A 27,919-nucleotide genomic window follows, 5' to 3' on the forward strand; every position below is an offset into this window, starting at 1 on the left:
CACAAGCGCATCAGCGAAAGTTCTCCAGCAATACACACATGCACGTGTATAGCAACTTTACGCTGTCGGTGTACAGACACGGCGTGGTGGTTTGGCTATTGGTAATCAGAACCCACAATTTGCTAGTCGATCTACAGAAAAAATCACATGAAAAAAATGTTCTTTGTTTGGCTTTTCCGATACATCTAAATAAATCTGGAATGCTGGGATGATTTACTTTGTGCGGTTAATCGAACGGACCTTCCGTAGCAATTAGTATTACTCACAGTTACACGACAGTACTAATCGCTGGTTTCCGCATAATTTAGCTCCATAAATCGGCAGTAAGAAGTGATACTCCTTTACGTTATTGCTGGCATCAACATTTTGTGCGTAGCCTCACTTGAATGTGCGTTTAACTGTAACAAAGCGTAACTTCGAAGAAAACAAACGATCGCTCTTTCAATGGCTTAAATTCGAAAGTGCCTGGCCGTGCAAGGCTCAAGCGGGCTACCCACCTGGAAATCACGGGACTGCTTGATGATGTGGCCCTCGCGGACCCAGATGACCTTGGGTGGTGGCACGCCTCCCAGGGATGTGACAAAGCGAGCAGGCGAGCCCTCGGGCACGGTCAGGTCAGCCAGAGGAGTAACCGTCGGTGGCACCTCGTTTAGCTCAGGCACTGTGTCGCACAGAGGGGAAAGTGTTCATCAGTCGTTGTTTGACAAATATAAATTGCTTTTTCTGAAATGTATATTTTTAATAAGCCTGTGGCTGACCTAAAGTGACCTATAATTGGACAAGATACTTGCCAGAAAGGCTCCAGACTTTTCTAGACTCCAAATATTTTTGTGAGCACTTTCTATTTGTCATTGTGCAATAAAGGTTTGATTGATTGATTGATTGATTGATTGATTTATTTATTGATTGATTGATTGAACGCAAACGCAGGTTTCGGCAGACCGCAGTGCCCTAACTCGAGGCGGAACATCCGCCGGTTCTCTTTTGTTTGATCGAGGCTGCTTGGTGGCTCTATCATAACCACGAGGTGGGCGTACTAAAGCGCACAGATATTTACTTCGCTTCGGTCACTTGGCCTGGTACCGTGCCCGATATCGTAAGCAAACGTCCAAAGCGTTTTGCAAGGCAAGGGCATTTTGGAATACAGAACTTGATACCCGATATGTATGTTTCTGAAAACTTTTGCTTTGACTAAGTCCTATTTCTATAGGAAATTACAAAACGATAGCGCAAGAAATAATGACAAATAATAATAGACATTGCGCTTGCATTTACAAGCAAGGATAAGGAGGAGCTCTAATATAAAACTTCGGTGCTGCTGAAAGTTTTCTGACATACGCTTCAGCTCAGGCATGCAATAAACGAACCTCTTCTATACGCCCAGGTGTCAGACGATTGTACTCTTAATGTAATGGCTACTTACTGTCTAAAGAGTTCTTCTCCACACTACCAACTAGTTTACCACAGTTTATATATTAACGAACGTGACGATGGGCCTTACCGATAACTTTAAGGTTGGCGCTGGTAGACACAGTGCCTGCCGGATTGGTGGCGACGCACTTGTAGACACCTTCGTCTTCCGGGAACGCTTCAGAGATCTTGAGCGTGAACAGGTTGTTTTCTTGGGACATGCGGAAGTACCGGGACTGCTTGACTTGCTGGTCGCCTCGGAACCATTTTACTTGCGCTCCTGCAAGTGAAAAACACAGTGAGACTTAAGATTCATGTCGCGGACTAGATACATCGTGTTAAATACGAAGCTCCTTTCCTGGTGCGTGTTATTCACAGCTTATCATGCAATCAGCTTTTTCTAAATAACCGAGTAGCACCTCGTTATGCTGGGCGATAATATACAATTGCTCTGGTCAGAAGTTCTAGCGTCTTGCCCGGTAATCGGTAGCCCAACCAAGCTCGACCTGGTCTAGTGGTCCCTTGCCTTTCGCTTATCACTTCTAGCTGTTACCTCTATGATTTAGAACACAAATGCTGAACCTATCTCCTGAAGTTTAGCACTTCATATCTCGCAGAGCAAGCCGAAAAAGGAAGGCTATTCTTGCTGCATAAATGCTGATACGCCTGAGTCTGCGCATTCATGACTAGCTGTTTCTCATTCTTTTTGCGTCTTGCGTTTAAGGCATATACAATATCCGGGAGCTAATCTTTTCGTACAACTTCTGTAAAAGTTGCCAAGAAAGTCTAGCTCCCTTCCGATGAGATTTGAGTGCCTATCGTACGATACCGCGGTACATGCGCTTTCGACATCGCTTTCACGCAAACGACTGACACAAGTATTCCTTCAGTGACCACGAGGAAATTCGATCTTTTCAGTCGGGAAAGAAGAAAGGCCGTGAAACGCCAATGACTGGTGTGGACTGCCTCGTCTAATGCCAGACCAAAAGCGCGTGATCCATACCAGAGCCACATTACGAGGTGAGGAACACCAACCTATATTTATACAGCATTTTCTTTATGAAATTAAGTTCAGAAGGTCCTGTAGGACTTGCAGTTATGAATTCAGACAATCTATAGGCTTCCCATAGACTTCTCGTAAGCTGTTTTGCCTTTCTGTAGAGCTGTGCTTCTGTGCACGAAAAGTTTATAAGCTCTCTATAGAAGAAACTTGTTAACGAGTCTATTTCTTTCGCACTCTTAGTGGCCTGGAAAGTTCCAGGGTTGTTTGTTTTCAAAAATGCGGCAGACAACAGTAAAGAAAAAGTAAAAGACAAATCCGCAGGACATCTATTAGATAGCCTATAGAATGCGTACTTTCTAAAGAGTGTGCAAATATATGTGTAAGGGTATAAATCACAAAGTTCTAAGGCTTCAGAGTGCAAAAAAAGTGTAAGGCGTGCAGACATGGACACAAGAGAAGTGGACAACACGAACGCCGTGTTGTCCACTTCATTTTGCATCGTGAGTCCTTACCAACTAGCTCAGCTTTCTGTCGTTCTAAGTTCTAAGGCTGTAAGGGCAAGGCGCAAGTGCTCTCACCAGGGACGGCTGGTATCCTGCAGCGGAAGACGGCGCTCTGGCCTTCCTTGACGGCGAGTGGCTTGAGCGGCTCTGTCACCGTGGGTGGCTTCTGGTCTCCAGGCGCCTCCTTGGGGCTCGTGGGCGGCGTCTTGGGCTTGGCGCCTGCGCAGCAGAGGGCAGGGCAGCGGCGAAACTGAGTCGGACCGGCCGGGCTATAGCAAGGCGCTGCTTTTCTTGGCGGCAGAAGGGAAGCGCTAAAACGGGTGCTATTTGTGGCCGCGCGCACTGACCTTCGATCACCACGTGAGCCTGGCAGCGTGCTTCTCCAGCCGAGTTGATGGCGACACACTCGTAGCTTCCGGAGTCTGAGTCCGCCTGGGCCTCCAAGATGAGCAGCGTGTACAGGTCGTCCTCCTCCACAATCTTGTGTGACACGTCGGGCGTCACCTTCTTGCCGTTCTGCGGACGACGACAATGCAGCGCCCGGCATTCAAGACTCAGGCGGGGGTTCGTTTCGTTAGCGCTGGCATTCTGGCGGTCGTAAATCTTTAGTTTTTTTCTTAAACGACCGCAACTGTCCAGTTTTACCAGTCATCGTGCTTACGACTTGTCAAAGTTGCCAAGTTGACGGGTTCTAGAATAGAACGTATTGTACGTCACAGCAGACTCAGCGTAAAGGGGGAAATAGTGTAGAAAAACGACATCCGTGGTCGTTTTTTTATTTTCTGATGACTTTCTTTATTACACATACGTGAGGGAGGCGATGGAAGCCTGAGATGACGCAGCCAGTCCTCGTGTTACAGTGTACAAAAAAAGGATGTAATTCTAGCAGAGCGCCAGTATACACTCATAGCTCTGTACCATTCCACTGTCAAGACAAAAAGCAAGGAATGAAATGCCTCGAAATTCGTGTTTCGGAGTTTTCGATGACATAACGCACGAAGTTGAAAACTCGTTCGCCTAAACAAGTGGGAACATCGGTTTTGTTTCCTGTCCTTTGAAATTAGGTAAGGATGCTAGCAAATAAAGTACAAAAAGAAACGCATATTCATTTATTTTTGCCCTCGTGTACATCTTCTTCACTCACCCTTTAAGTCAATGCGCTGCATAACGCAGCAGCAAGAGCTTATTAAGCCATTTTTAAGAAAAGCGCCATCCTAATGCGAATTACGTAAATAATTGTGGGAAGAGCGTGCTAGCTTCGAGCAGAAGTCGCACTGTTGAGGTATTTTACCTTCAGCCAATAGACATCCAACGGCTTCGATCCCGAGACCTTGGCGTCGAGGCGGACCAACTTTCCGGCCTTCGACGAAACGTCCTGGATGGTCCTGGTAAAGTTTGGCGGCACGACCCCGCTGCGTTGCTCTCGCCTCTCTGTTGAAAGGACAAGAACGCCGCTAAAATTAGTCTGTGACGTAGCAGCCATGCAAGCACATACAGTGACATAACATGGTCCCTTTACGTACTTTACTTATGGGCAATATGGCGTTATCTGCCTATTCAATCATCAGGCATTTTCTCCAAGTTAACGGAAGTAGCCGCGCTCAAGAGCTATGTCATGATCGAACCCCATAGAAACTTTTGCGCGTAAACTGTTTTGTTCACCTCAGCTGTATATTAGCGGTGTAGCTTTAAAGAACTATTAATTTTGCAATATCAGTTGCTTATTTTATTTGCATCCCGTTTTTATTTTCTTATTTGGCTTGTATTCTTATAAGGACTACCTGAAAAAATATTCTGTGCCAATTTCTTATTTCTGATAGCTTCCCAGCGAATGCTTCGGATGGTTTTTTCTATTTCATGTTCTGGGACTTCAACTGCCTTGTCTTGTAATCGCTTTGTCAAGCAACGTTCGCTTTTAACTCCTTAAAATTTATCAACCAGCAACTGCTAGTTAGCAACAAGTCGTTTAACATATCAGATCACAAAATGAGCTAAATATCCTTTAGAAGGTTTATATGCGCAAAGCAGTTTGATAACAGATGTGAAAGAATGAGCAACCATCTTTGGGGAACGCACCTTCAACAACCAAGTTGGCAGATGATTTGGCAGAGCCTCCACGGTTTTCAGCCTTGACCGAGAAGACACCAGAATCTTCCACATAAACTTCGCGAATTATCAGCGTTGATGTGCTGTCGGTAGTCACGATCTGGACGAAGAAAAATAAGTGTGAAAAAAGAACATGTTTAGTTTTAAGAGGCATATTTTCTTGGTGTTTTTCGAGTGCAAATCACGAGCAACACCTAATTGTCTTTTGCACCACAAGTGTGCTGTGTTGGTTTTGTGTAGGATTTCCGAGCAAAAGAAGGGGAAAAAAGCTGATCTCTTTGTCTGGTATCCACACGGACATAGAAGTGCATCCTAACCTGCACAAGTAATTTTTTCCTGTTTGCATTCCTTTATTCTTTAAAATCAACAGAAGCCCACTTAGTTTTTGGTCTGTCACCAAATCCCCCCTCTTCCTTTTCCCATTCACATTAAAATACTGCCTTCATCGCTCTTTGTGGAGAGCAACTTCTACAGCTTATTTTGTTATTGTTCTTATAACTCCTTCAGTCACGGCGTGCACGTTTGTAAAGGGAAATTATTTTTGTCATTACTGTGCAGTGGTTCCAAGGAATAGACAACGAACATTAAGCATTGAGTAAATTGAACATCCTGCTTTCCTAAAGTAAACCCCTTTCACTTCTCAGAGAAATGTATCGCTTCAGACGACCGCTGTGGTGAAGGCACTACCGTGTTTGACGGGACGTTTCAAGTGGGGCGTGTTGGTAGTAATTGCGAAAGATTTTTTCCCTTGTTGTAATGCTTGCACCCAATAATTAACCTGTGCGTGTAATTCGAGTGGGTAATTTAATATTATTAATGAACAAACGTTGCAATACTGACTCTATAATATATGAATATTTAATTACTATGTAATTATGATGGGTCTTTATAAAATGAACAGAGTCATTCTTATCCCACCTTGACTTGGTTTCTATGGTGCTTTCTATCGCAATTCGTGACGGTGATAATCTGCACCGTCATATTCTATCGCAAAAGTCGTCGCTATATTTAAGAAGGTGCAAATTCATGTGTCGTCGCTGCAGAAACACGTGCAAAAAAAAAGGGGGGGGGCGTGCATGCTCACCTGGAAGTCCTGCGAAGGTGTTATGGGGAAATTCTCTCGGTACCACGTGATCTTCGGCGCCGGCTGGCCGGTGAACGTGCACTGGAACTTGGCTCCATGGCCCTCGTCCACACGGCACGGCTGTAGCTTCTTGGTGAATACGGGAGGCTTCGACTCTTGCTGCGAACGGAAAACACAGCGGCTGGTCTCGCTTCCATTCGAATGGGCATGCGCGCTATTTATAACGGCTCTTGGAGCTCATCCATCCAGCTGCCTGTTAGCGCGTCGCGTCGCGAATAGGTCTTGCGCAGTGGCCTGGCTGGCTGAGTTTCGAGAGGTTTCCACCGCGTGACCTGCTGCTCATAACAGCTTTGCGACGGCAAAGAGACTGCCTGTTGTCGGAGCTAGCGCAATTTAAACTATTGCTGATTGTCATTCTAAGCTTCTAAGCACATTACTTTTAATATTTCAAGGAACCTGACCTGCCACTGGTTTTACTCGATGTAGTCTGTTTCGGCTTTCCGCCCTTAGCAGATATTCTGGTTTGTTTGTTTCTTTATAGTGGCAATGTAGTACAGAGATAGTGAGAAGGAGGTATTACAACTAACAACTTAGGCGAGAGGTTATAACGCTTATTTTTCTTACCGCTCGTCCTGTCCACTCCTTCGTCACGTCACGTCTGAAGTAGCGGTTCTTTTCCTCTTTAAGCATGTCGGACCAACTGGCCCAAAGTTCCCCCCTCATGAGCACGTTATTATGCTAGGGACCTCACAGGGAGAATATGTATTGAATTAAGGGGGGGGGGAGGTTAAACGTCCTGAAGCTACACAGGGGTTGGGCTGTGAGGGGCGCCATAATGGAGGTCTGCGAATTATTTTGGACCGCATGAAATTTTTTGACGCGCTCAAAAATCAGGCTACACTAGCGTTTCTGCATTCTGCATAGGAATGCGCTCGCCGCGGCCGGCAATTGAACCCGAGACGTCGTGCTAAGCGGCAGAACGCCACAGCCACTGAGATGCCGCGGCGGGAGTGGGAATATTTATATGAAGAGGAAAGCGCAGAAAACACTGCTCGCTGGGGCACTCAGTACAAGCGAGAAGTTGCCGATTTAGGCGCTTCTTTCGGAACAACGCTTCTTTTCATATCGCCAACCGAATTTTCTTTCTGTCATTCATGACCGCGTTACTTAGCACAGTTTGCGCTTCTCGGTAAGTACTTTTTCTCCACCTACGCTCACAATTCAGCATAAAAAATTTGAAAACAATTTCCGCGAGAGGTTATAATGCTTCTTTTTCTTAGATTGATTAGTGCGAATGGAATTCTGTGGCTGAACACATGTACCCTGTAACAAATCAACCCTCTAACAAAACATCGAAAAGATCAATGACTTGTCTGGTCCAGCCGCTATGACGAATGCCGTGGATTCTTACATTTATTTATTTATTTTAAAATATCTTACAGGCCCAAAGGCCATGGAGTAAGGGGGGTTTAGTTATTAAAATGAAAGCACAAGCAAACTCGTAAGGAGCAGGGTTACAAAGCAAGTGAACAAGAAAACGCAACGCAACAAAATAAGTAGCAAAACTGGATCTACATGTTCCCAGTCTGCCCTTCGGTTGTGTCTGTCGCGACATTTAGAAAGTAACATAACTATGGAAATGGTTCACTAGACGCCAGGAATATACGTTCGGGACGACTGCCAATAGGTTGCAGTTATACTCATAAACCGCCATAATGCTTCAATATGAGTCAAGTAAAAAAAAAGTGCGAGGAGTGGTTTGGAGAAAATCAGCGTTCACTTTTTTTTTAGTTATTCAAATCGGCGACGGGCACAAGGTTCGTCGGGCGGAGCGCTAAAGTATACGTGCGCTCACCACGGGCCCCTGCACGCGCTGCTCCTTGGTGACGCCCTTGTGCTCCTGCTCGAGCGTCTCGGTCAGCGTCTTCTTTCGGGTGATCTCTAGGTCGCCCTGCTGCTCCTTCTGTGTCTGGCGCTGCGTGGTCGTGTGCACTTCGCGGCCCTGCACCACCGACTCGGGCGCTATGCCGCTGGCGCCCCGCTGCTGCTTCTCCGCCTCGGTCTCGAAGTACTTGGCCATGTACTGCGCTTGGGAGCCCGTTTCCACCTTCTTCTCGCCCGTACGTGCGTCGTACTACAGAAGCAGGGAGTAGCGCGGGAGAAAGCGGTACTGTTACGTACACTCCCGCAAAACAAGGTATCATACTGCCACTGTTTCAGCGGAAGTGCCTCAAACGCTTGCGAGCTTATAAGGCGTGCTGCTAATGTCTCCAATTTGAAGTTATTGTTTAACAATAAGCGAACGTACACAATGAGGATGCTCATCGCAAGTAGAGGTTTCATTTTTGCACATGTTTCTTTGGTTTTTCTCTTGTGTATTCCTGCCATCAATCAATTAAGTAGCTAGAGCTAAGCCGGACTGCACTGAACTTATCTTAAGCATTTACTGGGCACACCACAGTATGTGTTGCTTACGAATGTTGACCTCAAGGTCTGCTTACGTATATAGAGTCCGTCTTGAACCGCTCCACTTTCGGCTTTAACTTTTCAAGTTCTTCCTCCTCTATCCTCTTCTTGATCTTTTGGTGTTCGCCTGAAACGTGATACATGCAGACATCACACACACCGCTCTTTGATACGTGACTGACTTCAAATGTAAAAGGATATGCGTCTAGCTAGGCGAGACACCATCGTCGAAGCAGCTTCGTCAAAGAAACTTGAGTCGTTCCATACCTTCTTGGCCTTGTTCAGTCTTCCAGACATCGATGCGGGTGCCTCCAGGGGTAAGTTTTTCCTCGAACACTCGTTGCAGTTCAGTCTCATGTCGGTACCTCTGATAAGACTTTACGTCCTGGTCGTACCATGCTGCAAAGTGAATAAACTGTTAATTATGCGGTGTTCTCTACTGCCATTGCAAACGTCCTCTTTCTACGTGAGCTCTACGGATTTTGAAGCGTGTGTACATACTAAGGTTAAATACGAGTAGATTTTACTCACGCTTTGGAGAATGCTTGAGCACGGCTCTGTAGTCATCAAATTTAGGCCGAACTTCCAAAGTTGTGAAACAGTAGGCTTCGCCGCAGAAGTTTCTCGCGAAAACCTGCACATAAAATTTAATGTGAGGAGCAAGTCGCAGTATGAAAGTGAACAATTTTAATTTTACTGAAACAGAAGTGCTTACTTCTACTTTTCCCTGGTCGTACTGTCTAGTCTTGGGGATGTCCAGGTGGTAGATACCGTCGTAGGTCAGCTTGTACCTCGAACCCTGGGCAAATATAGCACGGCTCAATGGAATTTACTGCTCAAATGGAAACAATATATCAATTAGATCGTTGCATTGCTTACGGAAATGACCGTGTGTCCATTCAAAACCCAGATGAGCCTAGGCTTGGGATGACCGATGACCCGGCATTGGAACTTAGCCCATTCGCCTTCAACAACCACTTGAGGTTCTGGCTTCATAATGAACATCGGAGCTTTTGGTTCTTCTTCCACTTCCTCCTGGGTTTCAGTGCTGAAATCAAAACGCAATACATGTGATATTCAGGTTTACTGAAGCATGCCGTACACTTTATTCTTTTGACACGAGAAGAAAATTGAAGGACATCAAACACTAGGGGAATAAATCAAAATGAAAAATACAGAAAAAATAGGAGGGGGCTCACCGCTGCCAGGAAGCTTCCATTTCAGCGATCTTCTTGACGCCGTCCTTCATGTCCTTAGGAAGCTGGGTCCTGAATAAAAGGTAGAAAGAAATTGACAGAAATAGAAATTTTTATGCGCCCACTTACAATTACACTTTTAAAAGAAATTGCATCAAGGTATTTTCTTATAATGCGTTTTGCGTTGTTCTCACCTGTAGTCCAGCTTTGGCTTTGCTATGCACCTGAGGGTGGCCTGTGTTTGGTCTTCGCCTACTTCATTTATAGCCCGGGCGACATATGTTCCACAGTCCTCAGGGTAGACATACAACACGTCCAAAGCAACAAAGCCGAAGTCGTGGGTTGTCTTGAAGCGGTGGCCTGAAGGAATACAAAAGTAGAAGGGCAAACATGGATCAAAAGCTTGCAATTACTTTTCAGGTAACTTCTTGCCATTCACTACATAAATTACATGATGCTGTTATACCACTAATGATGTGTAGCGGGATTCAGTACCTGATCTTAGAGGCTGTCCGTTGTGGTACCATTCCACCCTCAATTTTGGATCGTTGATGGGTTCCAAGCGACACTCAAAATGCGCTGAGTCACCTTCATTAAGATTTTCTTGAGGTTGTATCTGGGTGATGAACCTAGAATAAGAAGGTAATAGTTTTTAGCAGGTCAGGTCCCTACTAGGAGAGAGAATTGTCTAGTTGGTAACGATCCATTGCGAGCCGCACCCCTTAGACAAGGACAGAAAGAGAACAAATACAGCTTGTATTTGTTCTTTCCGATCTTGGGCTCAAGTGGTGCTACTCATAAAGCTTAGATCTTATTCATTGCGACTTTTGTATACTCAAGCATTAAAGGCTTGCGATATATAGACTTGTGATTTGTCGTAATACCTCGGCTTAACGGGTTCCAGCTCCTGAATTGTTTCTTGCTGTGGTGCCGGGTACTCCAGGTCACGCAGTTTGTCAACGTTCATTCCCTGCGGCAGCTGGCTGTCCATGATGATGTCTTTCTTAGCTGAAAATTGAAATGTAACACCCATTCATTTTTACATTCATGCAACGCAGAGTGCATGAGATGTGTTTACATGGGGACATTAAGATTGAATGACTGTAAGAATATGTAAGAGAGACTTGAATATGTAAGAGAGACAACTAAAACAGATGAAAAAAAAAAACAAGTAGGGGCTCACAGGCGCAGATTTCATGCTTACCTTTGATCTTGAGAGTTGCTTTAGTCGTGTCCGAACCCCAACGGTTTGTGGCGCGGCACATGTACTCTCCAGAGTCTCGAGGGAACAACCAGTCGATGTCCAGCACCACGAAGCCGAAGTCATCGATTGTATGAACACGTGTACCTGCGCAGTTAACGATTCGGTATCGGTTAGAGACAAGCAGAGAAGTTGTGCAGGGAAAAACTGATGTCTGCCTAAACTGATGTTTGATACGCGCAGCTTACCAGTAACCAGTGGCCGTCCATTCAAGAACCATTCGACTTTCATATTCGGATCTCCAACCGGGATAAGCTTGCATTCAAAGTGAGCGCTGTCGCCCTCCACCTTTTTTGCGTTGAAAGAGAAAAGACAATTAATTAGGAAACGCTGTGTTTAGGGCAGTGCTTATCTCCCTTTGTCGGCCCTCACCTTGTCGAGAAGAGCCTGGATCTGTGTGACAAACTTTGGCGGCTCCTTCTTTTCGTCGTCGAAGATCTTCTCTTCGGTTCGGTACATTGATTCTTCCAACTTCTGAATGCTCTCATAGCCAGAACGGAACTCCTGAGGTAGCTGTGGTTCCATAACAATAGACTGCTTGCCTACAATAGAAGATACTCAAAATTATTAGCGAAGATAGTTGGGCTAGCTGGTGCTTATTACAGACTTGAGACACCATTAACTAGCGCGAAAAAGACATTGGACGAATGCGAGAAACACACTGGACAGAACGCTAGACTTCAAAATCATGTACGTTTCGTACGCAGCGTGATATCGCGTATAAGCGTATTGTAACTATCATGCTCAAACGTGTTATAAATAAAATTATGAGAGCTTCAGTTTTTTGTTTAGCAGTGCTACCACTGACTGATTGATTCATGGAGTTAAGCTTCCCAAAGCAACTCTGGGGTTATGAGAGACTTGGCAGTGAAGGGCTCCGAATTAGTTCTGACCATCTGGGGTCCTTAATGCTGAGTCAGTGCTATGAATTCACAGAGGATAAACTCTCCTTAAAAGCAGACAGTTTTGTTTGGGGCCAGTTCGTACCCTTGACGGTGAGCTTGCAGGAGACCGACGCTTCGCCAACCTTGTTGACGGCTCTGCACGTGTAAACGCCTGAGTCTCGTGGGTAGACACCCGCCACTTCCAGGATGACGTAGCCGAAGTCGTGGATTGTCTTCACTCGAGAGCCTGAGCAGGATACATGCAATAAACATGTTGTTTTTCCTCGCCCTCTCCCCAATACGCATTATTTACTCACCGGTGACAAGAGGTTTGCCATTGTGGTACCAGTCCACTCTCAGCGTAGGGTCGCCGACTGGTGTCAGCCTGCAAGGGAAGTAAGTTCGTAAACAGCGCTTAGTATGGTCGCAACGTCGAATTAAGGGGTCATGTTGTAATGAAAAAACATGCATGTGTTAGGTTTGATGGACTTAAAAGCGTCACATCTAGGTAGATAAATGCTTGCTGTGTCACATACTACAATGTCATAACTCGTTAATAATATCTTTCAGTGATTTAGGACGCGAAAGCCTAGTGTGGCGCTATGGCCAGGTTGGTACTGTATTCTTCATTTATCGTGAAGCTTTGCTCATTATTCTTGTAGCGCAAGAAGACAAAGTTTGAGAGGCAAAAACGACTGAACCACTCGTTGGTCAACTCGTTTGTGTATGTGTGTGTGTGTGCGCGCGTGTGTGTGCCGGTATGTATGCATTGCCTTTGTTGTTTGCGCTGCAGAAACAATCAGAATTACCAACTTGCACAATTTACCGTATTCCAAACTTAATGCTGGGTATAAGCCTGCGATGCCTTAACTGCCAAAGAATCACTCCCTTTTTTTCTGGCGAGGTTGGTACTTTTCGACTATCATGAAATTATTATTCAACTTGCAGTACTTAATTTTACAACTAAACATTTTCCTTTAATGCACGCAAGTCATCCCATTATGAAGCTCTTGCTATATTCAGCACATGCTCTTGAGCATGTTCCGGTCTTTCGCAACCATTACATCATATAGCTTCTAAGTCTAAGTCGGCTAATATTACATATCTATGTGGAGCTGTTCACCCTTGTTCCTGCGCTATATTATAGTCACAGTTGATTTTGCTTTATTATGCGCTTAATCATCGTCATTCCAAACTTAATGTACTGCAGGATCATGATGGAGCAGAAAGAGGGACACGAACACAACCCCGCGATTTTGCCGCTGTTTCTGTGTCCTCGTTCTTCGGCACTGCTTTGAATCAGGACAGCCCAGAAGAAAATCTAACTTATATTGCGCCCAGTAACAATGATAGACTTGTCGAGGAATAAAACAAGAGTTCCGTAAAAACTCTTCGTACCTGCACTCGAAATGTGCCAAGGAGTTCTCAGCCAGCGTCAAGTCCTGCGGAGTAGTTACAAACTTCGGCGGCTGAGAGATATCTTTGTCTGTCCAGGTCTCGCCAATCCTGGCTGAGGAAACTTCCTCAAACTTGGCAATCTTCTCGATACCTGTGGTCATCGATTCTGGCAGCTGTGTTTCCAGAATGATGCTACGCTTTCCTGCAAAAAAAATATGTATATATGTTTTTTTTTGCGTTTTTTGTTCACCTCGCCGACGTTTCCCCCGACGAGTACGGAGGTATGGTCTCATCATTAATTTTACCTTGGCACTTGAGAGTGCAGGTAGTGACGGCCTCCCCGAAGCGGTTTCGAGCTCGGCAGGAGTAGACGCCGGAGTCTTCCGGGTACACAGGACTCATCTCGAGTACGACGAAGCCGAAGTCGTTGATGGTCCGGATTCTCGTTCCTAGTGCCAAGGAAAATAAATGAGGTGGTACTTTCTGCGTCATAACATATCTTAGAATCACAGAACTCCGGCAGTAAACTAGGCTTATCGTGGTGCAGGAGCCGATCTCTCTATATTGAGTCGAATGGAGCTCCGGTATTAGATATTGCGTTAATTTCGATATGTGTGTACCGTGCCAGGCAATATGAGTAACGGTTACCTTTAGGCAGGTAAGATGCGGGGCCTTTTAATCAATGTAGAGAATTCAAGTGTAGAGATCTATATCGTCTATTTATGTAAATACAATAACTGTATTCTCTGTGTAGGGAAATAACGAAAAGCTTACTTTTTAAAGCCTCGAACAGGTGCGTGAAATAAACAGTGAGGTACTCTCTCAATCAGATTTGCTTTCCTTTTCGGATGCACAAACGCGCAGAAAACTCACGTGTTTTCTCCTTTTGCTCTTAGCACAGTTACAAAGACATAAGGGACGGGAACGCCAAAGATGACCGGAAGGCTCACCTGACATCAGTGGCATATTGTTCTTGAACCATTCAACGGTCAAGTCTGGGTCATCTGTTGGCGTCAGCCGGGCTTCTAAGTGAGCATTGTCTCCTTCCCTGTGTTGAAAGAAGCACGCAAAATATGTTGACGTTGAGTGCAGGACCATTAGCAAACGGTGCTTTATTCATGCCTCACAATTAGCAACAATGTAAGTTTTTGTAAGATTAGCGAGTTTAATACCTCAGATCTTCGACGTTACTCAGTGGCACAGTGAAGCGAGGTGCCTCGGCAGGACCTTCTGGCTCTACGACCGCCGACTTTCGGTACAAGCTTTCTTCGAGAGCGATGATGCTCTGTGTTCCCGATGCCATTTCAGGTGGAAATTGAGGTGTCAGGATCAAGGAGCTCTTGGCTGAAAGGTGAAGAAAATAAGTTATCGCAAGGCTGACCCTTCGAAGGGCCACGTGAGTTATTTGCTTATTTTTAAAATTTTATTTATTCAACGTACCCCTTTCCAAATACTAGCTTCAGGTCTGATAGCATTCTACAGTATGGGTATTAACTAGAATACCCTACCTGAGCATATTTCTAAAATCCTGGCTGCGTTTTCGACTACTTGAAGCACTTAGCGAAGTCTGTGTGCTTCTGTAAAGCGCTTACATGGCAAGAAAATTATTACGTTCCTTCCTGTATGCAATAACAATTCATCGTAGAGCTTTACTAGATCATTCACTTGTTTTAATGCAGCCTAGACATTGCTGTATCTAGTACAAGCTAAGCATATCCCGCTAAACTCTGCACCTGGTGAACCTCAGCTCTGAGACACAACGTCAGAATTGTCAGTAACATTCAGTTTTCTTCTCATCACAAGACAATACTTATATACTTACACTTGCACTGAAGAGTGGCACGTGTCACATCTGAGCCAAGCTTGTTGGTTGCCTTGCAGACCCATTCACCTGAGTCTTCACCGTAGCAGTAGAGGATGTCCAGGATTACAATACCAAAATCGTGGAACGTCCGGAAACGATGGCCTGCACACAAACAAATCCTGGCTACTATTCGCTCCAGATCAACCTTAAGGATTACAGAAGCATTGAGAAACGCGTCATTTCTGTCATGCCTTGTAGTGAAATAACACATAAAGTCGAAACAAAACAGAGGCTGTCTTATAAGTGCTCTGTGGAACGTACCTGAGCGCAGAAGCTGACCATTGAAGTACCACTCGACCGTAAGGTCAGGGTCATTGACTGGCACGAGCTGACACTCAAAGTGGGCGCTCTGGCCTTCAGCCAGACCTGTGATACTGTTCAGCTGCGATAGGAACTTGGGTGGCTGAAGCCTGGTGGCCTCCATAACGGCCGAAGTCCTGGAGTGAAATACCATGGTACTGTCACCGCATCGTCGTTTCGCGGCTGAATAACATTATCACTAGAAATGTACGGCACTTTTCATTCCACACTTAATGTCTTGGTTCGTGTGGTCGTAGTGTTTCCCTCGCTGTGACGTTATCTACGCGCCCAATGTTAGTTGAAAATTATGGACTGAAAAAAATTGTTCGGCGGGCATTACCTCGTTAGAGACGAGGCACCTTCCAATTCAGCGATTCTGTCAAGGGATTGAGGCTGCAGAGAGTCCCTGAATATCTTTCCAGAGCCTGAACAGAAGGTAAAGAAAAAGATAAGAAGTCAAGAAGGAAGAATTTCATGTATAATAAATTGCAATTGATGCAGAGCATGTGAAGGGTCATCACTTGCATCAAAATAAGAACTGTTAGCTGCTCTCCAGGCTTTTCTTTTTTTACACAACGCATCCATTAGAACGTCACGCACACGATTTTTCAGTGTGTATGAGATCCCCACCTGCGCACTGAATGGTGCACTTGGTCGCATCGGAGCCGTATTTGTTGGTGGCTACGCAGACGTAGTCGCCAGAGTCTTCGGCATGCACGAACGAGATGTCCATCACCACGAAGCCAAAATCGCTCAATGTCTTGATGCGTGAACCTTAAAAAAAGATGAACATTCATCTAAACAGCTGACTCAATTTTTTTCGCTGCTCGCACTAAGGCGGAAACCATTTGAGCCGAAAATCAGTGAACTCACTGAACTCATGCTAATACACTATTTATAGTAGCCAGGAAAAAGACTTTGCGATAGGTTTTTATTACGCACCGCCTTACGATCAACAGTATCGTCCAGAAGGAGACTGCTATGCCATGGCCTCCTATGTAGGAGTCTATGGACTATCGCATCAATTACACTTTTGTCCTGCGATTGTCTGGATTGCCATTCCTAGTAACCATACACCATACACAAGCATCTGACGTTACTGTTACATGTAGCAAAAGTAGACTGTGACGTGTGTCCACCTTTCCGTTTTTTTAAATATCTACATAAAGAAGCAAGTATTTTCGCAATTGATTGTCAAGCGTACTTACTGTCACGAAGTGGCTGTGAATTCTTGTACCACTCGACCTTCATGTCTGGATCACCAACGGGCACCAGGTGGCATTCCAGGTGAGCGCTGTTTCCTTCCTGCGAGCGTACATGTTACAGACGTATCGTTAAACGCAGTAAAACTCAGAAAAGCTCAATACTGGCTTATACCGCAAATGCTGCCCATGTGGTGTCACTCTCTCTCGAGGTTTGCACTAATAATAGTAAACGCTATACTCCACACAAACTGGGATATATAGCGCAAGAATGACACAGGGACAAGCAGGAACACGGGACGAGCTCTAACTTCCAACTATTGATTTATTGCAGCATGTGAGCATATATATACTCACTGGGATGCCACTGCAACAGACACACTGAAGGGAAGGAGGAAAAGCAGTCATGTGACTACTATGCCCAAAAATTACACACAGCCTTACGATCAACAGTATCGTCCAGAAGAAGACTGGTTAGCCATGGCCACCTATGTAGGAGTCTATGGACTATCGCATGCATCGTATGTATCGCTTGTATCGTATGTATCCCACCAACACGCCCAAACTTCTTCCCTGCTATACTCCACTCCGGGGCACTGATTGTAAAGCGTCATTAAATATTTATTTTTCGTTGTTGTCTCCACCTCACTGAACCGATGACCGAGCTAATTGAGCTAGCTGTCTTTCTCGCTCATCTGCAGGTGATAACTCATTACCTTGAGGTCCATGAGGTTCTGCAGCTGAGTGGTAAACTGCGGCCGCTGTCCCTTGGTCTTGTCGGTACACTCGAGGTCGACGGTGACTTCAGCTTTGCCCCACTTGTTGGTGGCGCGGCACGTGTAGCGGCCAGAGTCCTCCAGTACTGTGCCCAAGATCTCGAGCACCACCATGCCGAACGCATGTACCGTCCGGATGCGGTGCCCTGCGACGTAGTGTTCGACGTGTCAGGTTCGCTCTTGCCAAAGCATGGTTTCTACAGGGCACTGTGTAAGTGCGTGAAGTACAAGGGCTATATTCATCGCTGCTTCGTTTTCGAACGCGTCATCCGATGTAGCTTGTAAACAGTTATATGGAGTCACAGTTCACTGCGACTTGCTAGGTGAAGCAACTGTATCCAGCAACAGTTCTAACTCGTGCCACATAGCTCAAGTTTGGCCCATATTTTTGTAATTTCTGCGTTGGGTTACAAACGTTTTGATACATTTCAAAATTCGAGAGGGAGGAGGATATAAAGAGAAAAGGCAGGGATGTTAACCAGAAATGTGTCTGGTTGGCTACCCTACTCTGGGGGACGGGAAAGATAGAATAGATAGATGAGATAGAGAGAGGGAGGGGAGGGGGAGGAAAGCTGCGGTGAGCTCGCGCATTCACGCGGAGGGCTTGAGGAAGTCAAAGGCGTTCACATAGGCCAATGGCCCTCAAGAAACAAAAACTGCCTTCACAGAATAAGTGCGCAGATAAGGTAAGGACCTTTGTTGCCTGGAAAACTCACCTGCTTTGAGCGGCTTGCCGCGGAAGAACCATTCGACCTGCATGGTCTGGTCACCGACCGGTGTCAGTGTGGCCTCGAAGTGAGCGATCTCGCCTTCGTTCAGGTCCTTCAGATTGACAAACTGTGACGTGAACACGGGTGGCTGGCCTGCGGCGTCCTCTTGAACCATTTCGGGCACACGCGTCAGCGACTCTTCCAGCTGCTGGATGGACTCGAGCCCCTTGCGACCCTCTGGGTGCAGCGTGTCCTCCTGCACGCCCTTGCGGGCTGTACGACGGCGACGGTGATAAGTGACACTCCCGCAAGTGCTTTTATCAAGTGATTTAGTCAAAATTAACTAACATAAGGCAGACTCCTCCTACGGAGCTGCCAGACTATACAAGTGCCTAAGTCTAAAAAAAGAAGAAAGCTTCGGATTGAGGATGGCTAAGAATTACGATGAGTAAACAAAAGTTAGTCTCACTAAAGATGAATTTTGTTCATCCAGTTTTGTTTTTTGCTTGTGTATAATTCGCTCTTTCATTAATCGGCTCCAACTGGTCTTTGCTTTATTCGATTCGTTTTTGTTTTGAGATGTCAAACTGAAGTGGTCTCCTCAATCGCCCATCCTCCCCTGCCCCAACGATGTATTTAAAACAGGGTAGAAGTCAGCAGGCGTCCTAACGTTAGTTCCTGAGATTATTCGTGCAAGTAGTTAGCTTGGTGCAAAAAAAAGCTGTTATTAAGAAGTCGATATTGATCCCACACTTACAAAGACATGTAATCGTGGTCGTAGTGAAGGCTTCGCCGGCGTTGTTGCTCGCGCGGCAGGTGTAAATGCCAGCGTCTCGTCCCCAGAAGTCGGTGAGAGCAAGTACAACGAAGCCAAAGTCGTGGGTTGAAGTGTACCTGGATCCTGGAAAAATCACACGACCATTAGAGATTTACAGTTTTAATAACTTCTAAAACCGCTTCTGTAATTCTATCTTTTTTATTAGTTTCGTCTACTTTTTTAGAGAACGCACGCCTTTTGAAACCGATACCCAACTTACATATTGGAGACATGGCGCAGGCAAGAAAGGAAGAATTTTACCAGAAATTTTGGAAACACCTCAAATGAGGCTTTGATAAAGATGCCACAGTAGCGTTTTGAATTTCTGTGCGTGTAATAAAGCAGGTAAATCGCTAAGTTCTAGTAAGAATGAAAATTGGTTGCAACTATCTAAAACGACGTTATATAGCGCTAGCGCAGAAATGCCTCGTTGAGCATACGAAGATCGGAAGAGAGACTGCCTCTGAGTGGTTGTATTCTCTGCATCAACGGTGGTTTTACTGTACAAACTTTTTTTTTCTTTTTGAGAGGGAAGCCCATCGCAACGAACCGTTTGCAGTTGTAAAGGTGCTAGTCATTTTCGTGCAATACGAAAGACAAAATGGGCAGAAAATTCCAGCGAGTGCCTTTCTGACTTTTTCGCATAGATATTTTGTGAACAGCTTATCTAAACAAGCAAAGGTCTTTTTTTCTTCGCAGCATTGTTGCAGTGAGCCGTTTCGGGAAAAATGATATGTGCAGCACTTCTTTCATTGCGAAGCGCCCACAAAGTGTTATTAAATGTCAAAGGAGACAAGCACCCATATTAGTGGAAATTTCCTTAGGCAAGCATAGTTCCTAAAAGCAGATGCTAGCCAATCATGATGCTTGACATATTATTAGCAGCACATTGCGAGCGAAAAGCTTTGTGATTTCATTTCAAGATGACTACGTTCCAGTGCTATGAACCAACAAGTCGGAAAAAGCGAGCCTTACCTGGCGCAAGCGGCTTTCCGTTCAGGAACCACTCCACCTTGAGATTCGGGTCAGCTGCTGGCTCGACCTTGCACTCTAGGGTGACGGGACTGCCTTCTTGAATGGAGAAGTTCGGCTCAAGCGGCACCACAAACACGGGTCGCGGGTAGACCTTCTCGGCTTCCTCGACAGGAGCCTGCAACAAGGCCTCGTGAGTATAACATATGGCGCCGTACGTTTGGCGCCATCATTTATGCGTAATAGCAGCCTGGCTCATGAGCATCGAAGATAAAATCTGATCTGGAATTTCGCGCAGCTGCCGATGTCATAGCAGCAGACATGTATTTCATAAGGAGTACCTGGTATCTGGTCAGGTACGAAGTCTCTAGCTCCTGGACCTTGGACAAACCCTGTGCGCCCATTGGATGAAGAGTGTCAGACTGCACGCCACTTTTGCCTGCGATAATTTTCAACAGAATGTCTCGCTGTAATCGCTGTCTCTGCTGCATGCGTAATCACTAATCGGTAACGCACAACATAGTTTCGATTTTGTGTGCATACAAATGTTACCTTGTACTTTGAGAGACCCGGTGGTGACTGCCTCGCCCTTCGAGTTGCGAGCTCTGCACGTGTAGATTCCAGAGTCCTCAGGAAACGCATTGCCGACATCCAGGGTGACGAATCCAAAGTCGTTGTTGAAGTTGTATTTGGAACCTGGATGCAATATGAAAGTTCGCCTAAGTGATGTGCGCACTTAAACGATTAAATTACCCCGTGGGCGCATTTGTCGTGTTTTTAGCGGGGTCGTTACGTTAAAGGCCTCAGAAATGAATACACGGGAATTCACTTGTTTTTGTTATAGCTGCCATTATGGCGCCTTCACTAACGGCAGGGCTTTTTTGAACAGAAGCAAATACATAAAGCCACCAACTTCTATAACAGTCCTGCTATTCAATGCCCTTACATTATGTTTTGTTCGTACGTTCTGTTATCCGACTGTTTGCCTTAAATCTATGTTTAGCGGTTTCTTCTCTCCGATGGGTGGCGCATACAACTCTTTGATGGTGCTGATACACTTAGGTGCTAACGCAAACTGAACTATTATTGTTATCGCTAGGTTTAGAATAAGCTTGTGCATTTACTGTCTGTGCCAAGCAGCGTTATCACTGGATAGACAGCTGTCGCAATGGCGCGGGTGTGAGCTCACCAGCAGGAACTGGCTTGTTGTTTTTGAGGAATTCCACTTTGAGCGTGGGGTCCTTGGATGGCTCCACGCGGCACTCGAAGTGGGCCGTAGTGCCTTCGCGGATCTCCAAGTTGTTGAGATGCGTGACGAACACCGGTCCTTCGTATTCTGGCTCAGGCACGTACTTCTCTGGTGGCACGTACTCTTCGAGCTGGCGAATCTTGGGCAGCGATTCAGGATGTTGGGAGGCTAGAATGATGTTTTCGCGGCCTGCGAGGTAAATTGAACATAACAACGCGCTGTAGCAATAGTCCCCCCCCAAGCTTGTTCACGCGTGATTTGAGACTTCAGGCGCGGAACTGTTCTTATAACTCACCTTCTACCTTGATTGTGCAAGTTGAGATTGCTTCGCCAACGTCGTTTGTGGCTTTGCAGGTATAAATACCAGAATCATCCGGTCTTGCGCTTGATATGTCCAGGGAAACTAAGCCGAAATCGTCTGTAGGTTTAATTCTGGTACCTGGAAGGAAATGAGGAAGAACAGAAATCGAGTCATTCGTTGGCGTCCAAGCAATAGCTCCATGTGAAACACGTATCAGGTCGTTTAAAATTCTTAAACGTGCAAGAATAGTAATTGAACCACGAGCGCCTACCCATGACCAAAGGCTTGCCGTTCTTGAACCATTTAACTTTGAGTTTGTCGTCATTGGTAGGTTCGATACGGCCCTCGATGCGAAGGTAGTGACCCTCCACAGCGCCGTCGATGTTATTCAAGTGTTGCACGAACACTGGTGCCACTTTAGGTTTCTCGTCGGACCAGGTCTCTGGAACACGGCTGGAGTCATACTCGAACTTCTGCGTCTGTCTGTATGCCTCCGGGTGGTGGGAGTCAAGCAGCACTCCCGCACGGCCTGCATCGAGACCATGGTTCCGCTCAATACATGATTTTTCTTGGGAACAATTTTATCTGAACAATAGACGAAGAGACTAAAAGTAGTGGGCATTCCTTTGAACAGGGCCGATTACTTCAAAATGTGTGTTCAATAATGAATGTCTGACATATTATTTGCACAATTTTCAAACTAAGTCCACCAGTCTCAAACTTTATTTTACTTTCATATCCTTAGCATGAAAACAACAAAAGAACAACATAACACTTTAACCGACCTTTCACTCGAAGGGAGGTTGAGGTGACTGCTTCGCCAGCTTTATTGACGGCTTTGCACATATAGACACCGGAGTCTTCTGCAATTCCTGACATGATGTCGAGTGTCACGAATCCAAAGTCGTTGTTGGGGATAAGCCTTGAACCTGAAAGCAAAATAAAACGTCTAATTAGCCGAAACACATTTTCATGCTATTATAGGAAGTAAGTATTCGAAATAAGGGTTCAATAAAAAAATGTGCAAGCTCTCTTTCTGCATTAGTTTCTGCTTTACTGTTATCCAAGTTTGTTTACCCCTCCTTTGCACCTTTTCTGTAGTAAATGTAGCAATAGTAATTCGTACAGATATTACGCACCACATATACAAAGACATTAGACACCGTCGAATTAAATGTTTGTGAGTCACCATTAGACACACACACACACACACACACACACACACACACACACACATATATATATATATATATATATATATATATATATATATATATATATATATATATATATATATATATATATATAGTGCCGGCAGTCCGACAAATTTACTTCGTCATTCAGTCGGCCGCCACGCGTCAACTTCAATCAACGAAATGCCGTTTCAGGGGCCCAACGGAATGACGAAGTTGGCGGCCCGCCGGTATTGAAGTGCTAGGCTAACGCCGCAGACATCAATCAGATAACGCAAGCAGCTCGTGGGCCGACCGGTGGTGACCTCGGAGACGTGACGAAAGGCGGGGGGGGGGGCGACATTGACGACACAGACGCTCTTTTTCCAGCCAGTTTCGGTTTCAGGAGCCTGCTAAGGGGAACTAATTGTTCGCGTAGCTCCCACATGAAATCCGCTATTCAAAATTTCATCATTGGGATAGGTAGTGTTGAGGACGGGCCCCAAAGTACTCATTTCATGCAGCCACTTATTGCTGATAATTAGAAAGTTAATTACCATAACTTCGCTAATTACGCACGTAATTGCTGAAATTGCTCTGTATCTAGAGGCTGCCTATCCGTACACTCGAATGGTAAACATAACGTTGCCGTGATATTTATTTTTCTGATTTTAAAAATTTGGTCAGCTAAAAAATACCCTTTGTGTAGGGCCCCACAAATGATAGGTCCTATCTTAATATTTTAGGTGACGCGCTCACTCACATAGCACAAAGCTCTCCGAGTGAAAAGGCGCTCTTCAGAGGTAACTTAAAATATATTTTTCCCCTATTCTTGAGCTATACGTGAGAAAAAAACTTTACCTTTGGGAAGCTCGATGCCGTTGACATACCAGAAGAACTTCAGATCGGGGTCTCCGACAGGGACGCAGCGGCACTCCAGACGCGCAGGCTGTCCCTCGTTTATTTCTCCAGGACCAACCAAGGGGGTGGTAAAAACAGGCTTTTCGTATACTGCATCCGGTTTCTCTGGAGGCTTCTGACCCTTCAAGTCTTCCAGCTCACGAATCTTCTCATAACCCTGGGGTTGCAGGGTGTCCAACAGAATGGAGGCCTTGGCTGCAAGCAGACAAATAGGTAGGACAAAAGATTCGTCGTCAGGCGCACGTTTTTAATGGTGGTGTATCAAAGGGGATGCAAACCTGTTGGTTTTTTAAAGAATTTGATAGGGAATGTCAAACTTACGTTTCACTTTGAGCATACACGTGGTCACCGCCTGACCCAAAGAATTGGTGGCTTTGCACGCATAGACGCCGGTGTCTTCTGGACGCACGTAGTCCATGTCAAGAGCAACATAGCCAAAGTCGTGGACTGGGTGGAATCTCGTACCTGAAAAGAAGTTGACAGATAAATATTCAGCGTGCGAAAATTAGCCGAGAAGGGGTGCAATTACGATTAAGTGACATTTAGGGGTACATATAGCTGCACATAAATCCTAGGTCTAAACATCCTACAGAAACAAGAAAAGATGTGATGCACCAACCTTCCATTAGTGGTGTGTCATTGAAGAACCACTGGACATTGAGAGTAGGATCTCCGACGGGAATTAGTCTGCATTCCAGATGTACGTTTCTCTGGTCTTCTACGAGGTTTTCCAGGTTTTGTAAAGGAACCGTGAATACAGGCCTCTGGAAGGTGACTGGTTCCTGAATGACTTCATGCTTAAAGCGAGCCTCATCTTCCATTTCCCTGATCTTAGCAAGTCCTGCCGAAAAAGATATAGCAAAATCCGGATTTGTCCACTGTTCATATAGACATTGAGAAACTAGGCTAGAGAAGCTAGTTCTTACCTTCTGGGTGGTGGGTGTCGGAGATGATGCTGGATTTGGGCAGAACACGCAGCGTGGCCGTTGTTTCAGCTGTTCCGAGGTCGTTAGTGGCTCGGACCGTGTAAGTGCCGGAGTCCTCCGGAATGCCGCTGCTCAGGTCTATCGCCACATAGCCGAAGTCACTGGTAATGTGGACGCGGGTCGCTGCGGAAAGTTCGGAGAGTTTAGACGACAAAAGATTTCTTGTATACGTTACTCATTCTATAAACATTGCGTTCATTACCAGCTGTAAGAGGCCTTCCATTGTGAAGAACCTCAATCTTCAACTTGGCGTCGTGGGCTGGTTCCACCTAAAACACATTAGGACATGAACGTAAGTTTCTGAGGACATTTCGTTAAAGCTTCGGTAGACTTACGCGACACTCCAAGTGTGCACTTTCGCCTTCTGAGATCTCCTGCGTTCCCCTTAGTTCAGTGATGAACACAGGCTTTGAAACGGGCTTCTCTTGAATTTCGGCTGTCTGGTACTTCACTTGTGCCTCCAGCTCTCGTATTTTCTCAAGACCCTCCGGGTGATGTGTATCATAGAAGATCTTTTGCTTGGCTACGAGAATAATACGACAGGTATTAAATGCCAAGCAAGGTTATTGAACTGCACTTTTTGCTAGTCTATTAGATATAACGTCTTTCAAAATGCAATGAAAATAGAAATAGGATACTCCTTCAGGACGCGAAGAATACTGCTTTATATTACCAATTTTCCTTGAGGCAAAAAAGGTATTTTTTTAAACTCACGGAGCGCCCGCAGGTTGCACGTTGTAACAGCTTCACCGAGAGAGTTGGTTGCCTTGCACATGTAGGCCCCACTGTCTTCAGCATACACATACAATATGTCAAGGGCCACATACCCGAAGTCATGCGTAGTTCTGAAACGATGTCCTGTAAGAATGGAAGCATAAATGCCGTTTGTTTTTCAACTGAAACAAGCTTGCGGACCTACAGAATCAGTGTAAATGTGCATTGCTCGAGAGGCTTACCTGGCCTGATTTCGACGCCATTCACGTACCACTGAACTTTGAGATCAGCGTCATTGATGGGCTCAAGCCTGCACTCCATGTGCGCGCTCTGTCCTTCAACGAGACCATCCACTGAGTTGAGAGGTACTGTGAACACCGGCCGCTGCAGCTGAATCACTTGCTCGGGCTTCTCTGGAGCCTGGTACTCCTCAAGTTGCCTGATTTTCTCCAGGCCTTTCTCATGATACGTGTCGGTCACAATGGCAGATTTTCCTGTTTAATCGAAATAGGTCACCTTAGAAATGCGCTCCTGGGAAGCAGTTTTTTCCCGAGAAACTCACCGAGAACGTTAATGGAACATGTAGTGACAGCTTCCCCGAGTTTGTTGGTCGCCTTGCACATGTATGTACCGGAATCTTCTGGGTACGCGTAGAGAATGTTGAGGGCCACATAGCCAAAATCAGACACTGTCTTGAATCTGTGGCCTGTTTGAGGGAAGCAAAAGACACAAGGTCAGTTTCCTACATGCATTGCTTACTACAAAAAATCTGAGAAATTCTCAATAAAGTGGTTGCTGTTTTGAAGCTGTAGTTGAGTACTTACCGAGCGGAATTTCAACGCCGTTATGGAACCACTGGACCTTCATGTTCGCGTCATTTATTGGTGTCAATGTAGCCTCAAGATGAGCGCTTTGTCCTTCATGTAGAGTATCCAGGTTGTAAAGACCACGAACAAAGTTAGGTTTCTCCTTAATAACAACTTCTTCCTGCGTTGGTCTAATGTAGCCACACGATTCCTCTAGCTGTTTTATCTTCGGCAGGGCGTCTGGTTGTTGGCTTTCTAGGATGACGCCTCCCTTGGCTGAAAAAATACGGAAAGCTTATAGCGTCGAAAACTACATCAACGCAGCTTAGGCGACTTACCATCGACATGAATGCGTGCCATGGACCTTGCGGTACCAAGTTCATTTGTGGCCTGGACTACGTATTCGCCAGAGTGCTCAGCATTTGCGGATAGGATGTCCAGGGCGCAGAAACCGAAGTCGTACATTGTTCGGTAACGATGGCCTGTTGTGCGTAAACAAGGTAAGTAAGTCTACAGCATTTCGGTGGTAACTCATTAAGTTTCCTTGAGAGTATTGCACGTACCAGACTGCAGCTCGACGCCATTGTGGAACCACTGAACCTTCATGGTGGAATCGGGGTATGGGGCAATGCGACATTCAAGGTGGGCGCTTTCACCTTCTGTAAGCCGGCTTGGGCCCTGTAATTGCGTGACAAACATCGGTGGACCGGGGCATGGGGCTTCTTGCGTTACTTCTGGCTTGTAGCGTCCGAGTTCTTCAAGCTGTTGAATCTTCTGAAGTCCCTCGGGGTGTTGAGTGTCGAACACCAGAGATTTAGAATCTAAGAAGATAGAGACCGCCATTTAAACATGTGATACTCTACAAAGCTGAAATGACATTATTACCTTGGACGTTCAGAGTGGCTGAACAAACAGCAGATCCCAGAGAGTTGGTTGCCTTGCAAGTGTAAGTGCCCGAGTCTAGTGCTTTGACGTAACTCAAGTCAAGAGCGACGAATCCAAAGTCATGAATGGTGTTCACTCGGTTAGCTGAAATAAATTTTCAAGGTTAGAAAGTGCATCTTTCACTTGTTTGTCCAAATACAGGTAATACCTTTCTGCAGAGGAAGTCCATTGTGGAACCACTCCACCTTCAGATTGGGGTCACCTACTGGTATGAGCTTGCACTCAAAATGAGCACTCTGGTTTTCATTGAGACTCAGGTTCTTCATAGCTTGTGTAAACACGGGTGCTTGCGTTGTAATCTCTTCTACGTAGGCAGGCCTTACTTGCCGTCCGTAGTCTTCAAGCTGCTGGATCTTTTCGTAAGCTTCCTGGTTTTGCGTGTCCAGTATCAGCGATTTTTCAGCTGCGAAGAAAAATGGTTATTTATTTTAACACTCTAGATTGCAAATGTAACAGCTAAGATTTATAACGACACCACCAAACACGTACCGTGACACTTGAGCTGGGCAGATACAACAGCTTCTCCCAATTGATTCGTGGCCTTGCAGGTGTAGGTGCCGGAGTCCTCAGCATACGTGCTAAGGATGTCCAGAGACACGAAGCCGAAGTTGCACATCTCGACGAAACGGGATCCCGCCGGAACCGGCTGGCCATTCTTGAACCACTCAACCTTGAGCTTGGGATCTCCCACTGGAATCAGGCGGCACTCAAGATGTGCCTTTTGTCCCTCCTGAACAACGATGGACTTGGGAGCCGACGTGAACACAGGTGCTGTAGTAACAGACTGGTCAAGGTCCCCAGTGTCTCTCTCGTAACTGCGAATGTGCAAATATGCCGCCGCTAGATCACTCAACTTTTCTGGCATTTATTTAG

At 45.6% G+C, this 27,919-nt stretch overlaps 1 protein-coding gene across 5 annotated transcripts in view; it reads right to left on the reverse strand.

Annotated features, from left to right (window-relative positions):
* The window catches only part of LOC142565945 (uncharacterized), a 224,173-nt gene that overhangs the window by 170,164 nt on the left and 26,090 nt on the right, over positions 1-27,919 (reverse strand). For all 5 annotated transcript variants that reach the window (XM_075676574.1, XM_075676572.1, XM_075676573.1 and 2 more), the window contains exons 28-83: positions 27,536-27,861; positions 27,195-27,449; positions 26,987-27,130; positions 26,665-26,922; positions 26,440-26,583; positions 26,120-26,377; positions 25,858-26,001; positions 25,538-25,789; positions 25,296-25,439; positions 24,917-25,104; positions 24,784-24,850; positions 24,522-24,704; positions 24,215-24,436; positions 23,917-24,060; positions 23,536-23,790; positions 22,288-22,431; positions 21,774-22,031; positions 21,497-21,640; positions 21,142-21,390; positions 20,505-20,648; positions 20,294-20,391; positions 19,956-20,130; positions 18,921-19,064; positions 18,170-18,436; positions 17,394-17,599; positions 16,684-16,780; positions 16,106-16,249; positions 15,816-15,900; positions 15,437-15,612; positions 15,134-15,277; positions 14,484-14,655; positions 14,262-14,359; positions 13,617-13,760; positions 13,312-13,513; positions 12,231-12,298; positions 12,017-12,160; positions 11,402-11,571; positions 11,218-11,317; positions 10,973-11,116; positions 10,653-10,776; positions 10,264-10,397; positions 9,963-10,128; positions 9,772-9,840; positions 9,452-9,620; positions 9,288-9,371; positions 9,104-9,206; positions 8,840-8,971; positions 8,608-8,699; positions 7,962-8,240; positions 6,107-6,265; positions 4,993-5,122; positions 4,208-4,347; positions 3,264-3,432; positions 2,992-3,135; positions 1,502-1,690; positions 498-661 (exon numbers count right to left, since the gene is read on the reverse strand). In XM_075676574.1, the coding sequence (XP_075532689.1) occupies positions 498-661; positions 1,502-1,690; positions 2,992-3,135; positions 3,264-3,432; positions 4,208-4,347; positions 4,993-5,122; positions 6,107-6,265; positions 7,962-8,240; positions 8,608-8,699; positions 8,840-8,971; positions 9,104-9,206; positions 9,288-9,371; positions 9,452-9,620; positions 9,772-9,840; positions 9,963-10,128; positions 10,264-10,397; positions 10,653-10,776; positions 10,973-11,116; positions 11,218-11,317; positions 11,402-11,571; positions 12,017-12,160; positions 12,231-12,298; positions 13,312-13,513; positions 13,617-13,760; positions 14,262-14,359; positions 14,484-14,655; positions 15,134-15,277; positions 15,437-15,612; positions 15,816-15,900; positions 16,106-16,249; positions 16,684-16,780; positions 17,394-17,599; positions 18,170-18,436; positions 18,921-19,064; positions 19,956-20,130; positions 20,294-20,391; positions 20,505-20,648; positions 21,142-21,390; positions 21,497-21,640; positions 21,774-22,031; positions 22,288-22,431; positions 23,536-23,790; positions 23,917-24,060; positions 24,215-24,436; positions 24,522-24,704; positions 24,784-24,850; positions 24,917-25,104; positions 25,296-25,439; positions 25,538-25,789; positions 25,858-26,001; positions 26,120-26,377; positions 26,440-26,583; positions 26,665-26,922; positions 26,987-27,130; positions 27,195-27,449; positions 27,536-27,861 (9,148 nt within the window). The remainder of the gene's footprint in view (positions 1-497; positions 662-1,501; positions 1,691-2,991; positions 3,136-3,263; positions 3,433-4,207; positions 4,348-4,992; positions 5,123-6,106; positions 6,266-7,961; positions 8,241-8,607; positions 8,700-8,839; positions 8,972-9,103; positions 9,207-9,287; positions 9,372-9,451; positions 9,621-9,771; positions 9,841-9,962; positions 10,129-10,263; positions 10,398-10,652; positions 10,777-10,972; positions 11,117-11,217; positions 11,318-11,401; positions 11,572-12,016; positions 12,161-12,230; positions 12,299-13,311; positions 13,514-13,616; positions 13,761-14,261; positions 14,360-14,483; positions 14,656-15,133; positions 15,278-15,436; positions 15,613-15,815; positions 15,901-16,105; positions 16,250-16,683; positions 16,781-17,393; positions 17,600-18,169; positions 18,437-18,920; positions 19,065-19,955; positions 20,131-20,293; positions 20,392-20,504; positions 20,649-21,141; positions 21,391-21,496; positions 21,641-21,773; positions 22,032-22,287; positions 22,432-23,535; positions 23,791-23,916; positions 24,061-24,214; positions 24,437-24,521; positions 24,705-24,783; positions 24,851-24,916; positions 25,105-25,295; positions 25,440-25,537; positions 25,790-25,857; positions 26,002-26,119; positions 26,378-26,439; positions 26,584-26,664; positions 26,923-26,986; positions 27,131-27,194; positions 27,450-27,535; positions 27,862-27,919) is intronic.

This window comes from Dermacentor variabilis, unplaced genomic scaffold (genome assembly GCF_050947875.1).
Source record: "Dermacentor variabilis isolate Ectoservices unplaced genomic scaffold, ASM5094787v1 scaffold_12, whole genome shotgun sequence".
NCBI classification, from domain to species: domain Eukaryota; kingdom Metazoa; phylum Arthropoda; class Arachnida; order Ixodida; family Ixodidae; genus Dermacentor; species Dermacentor variabilis.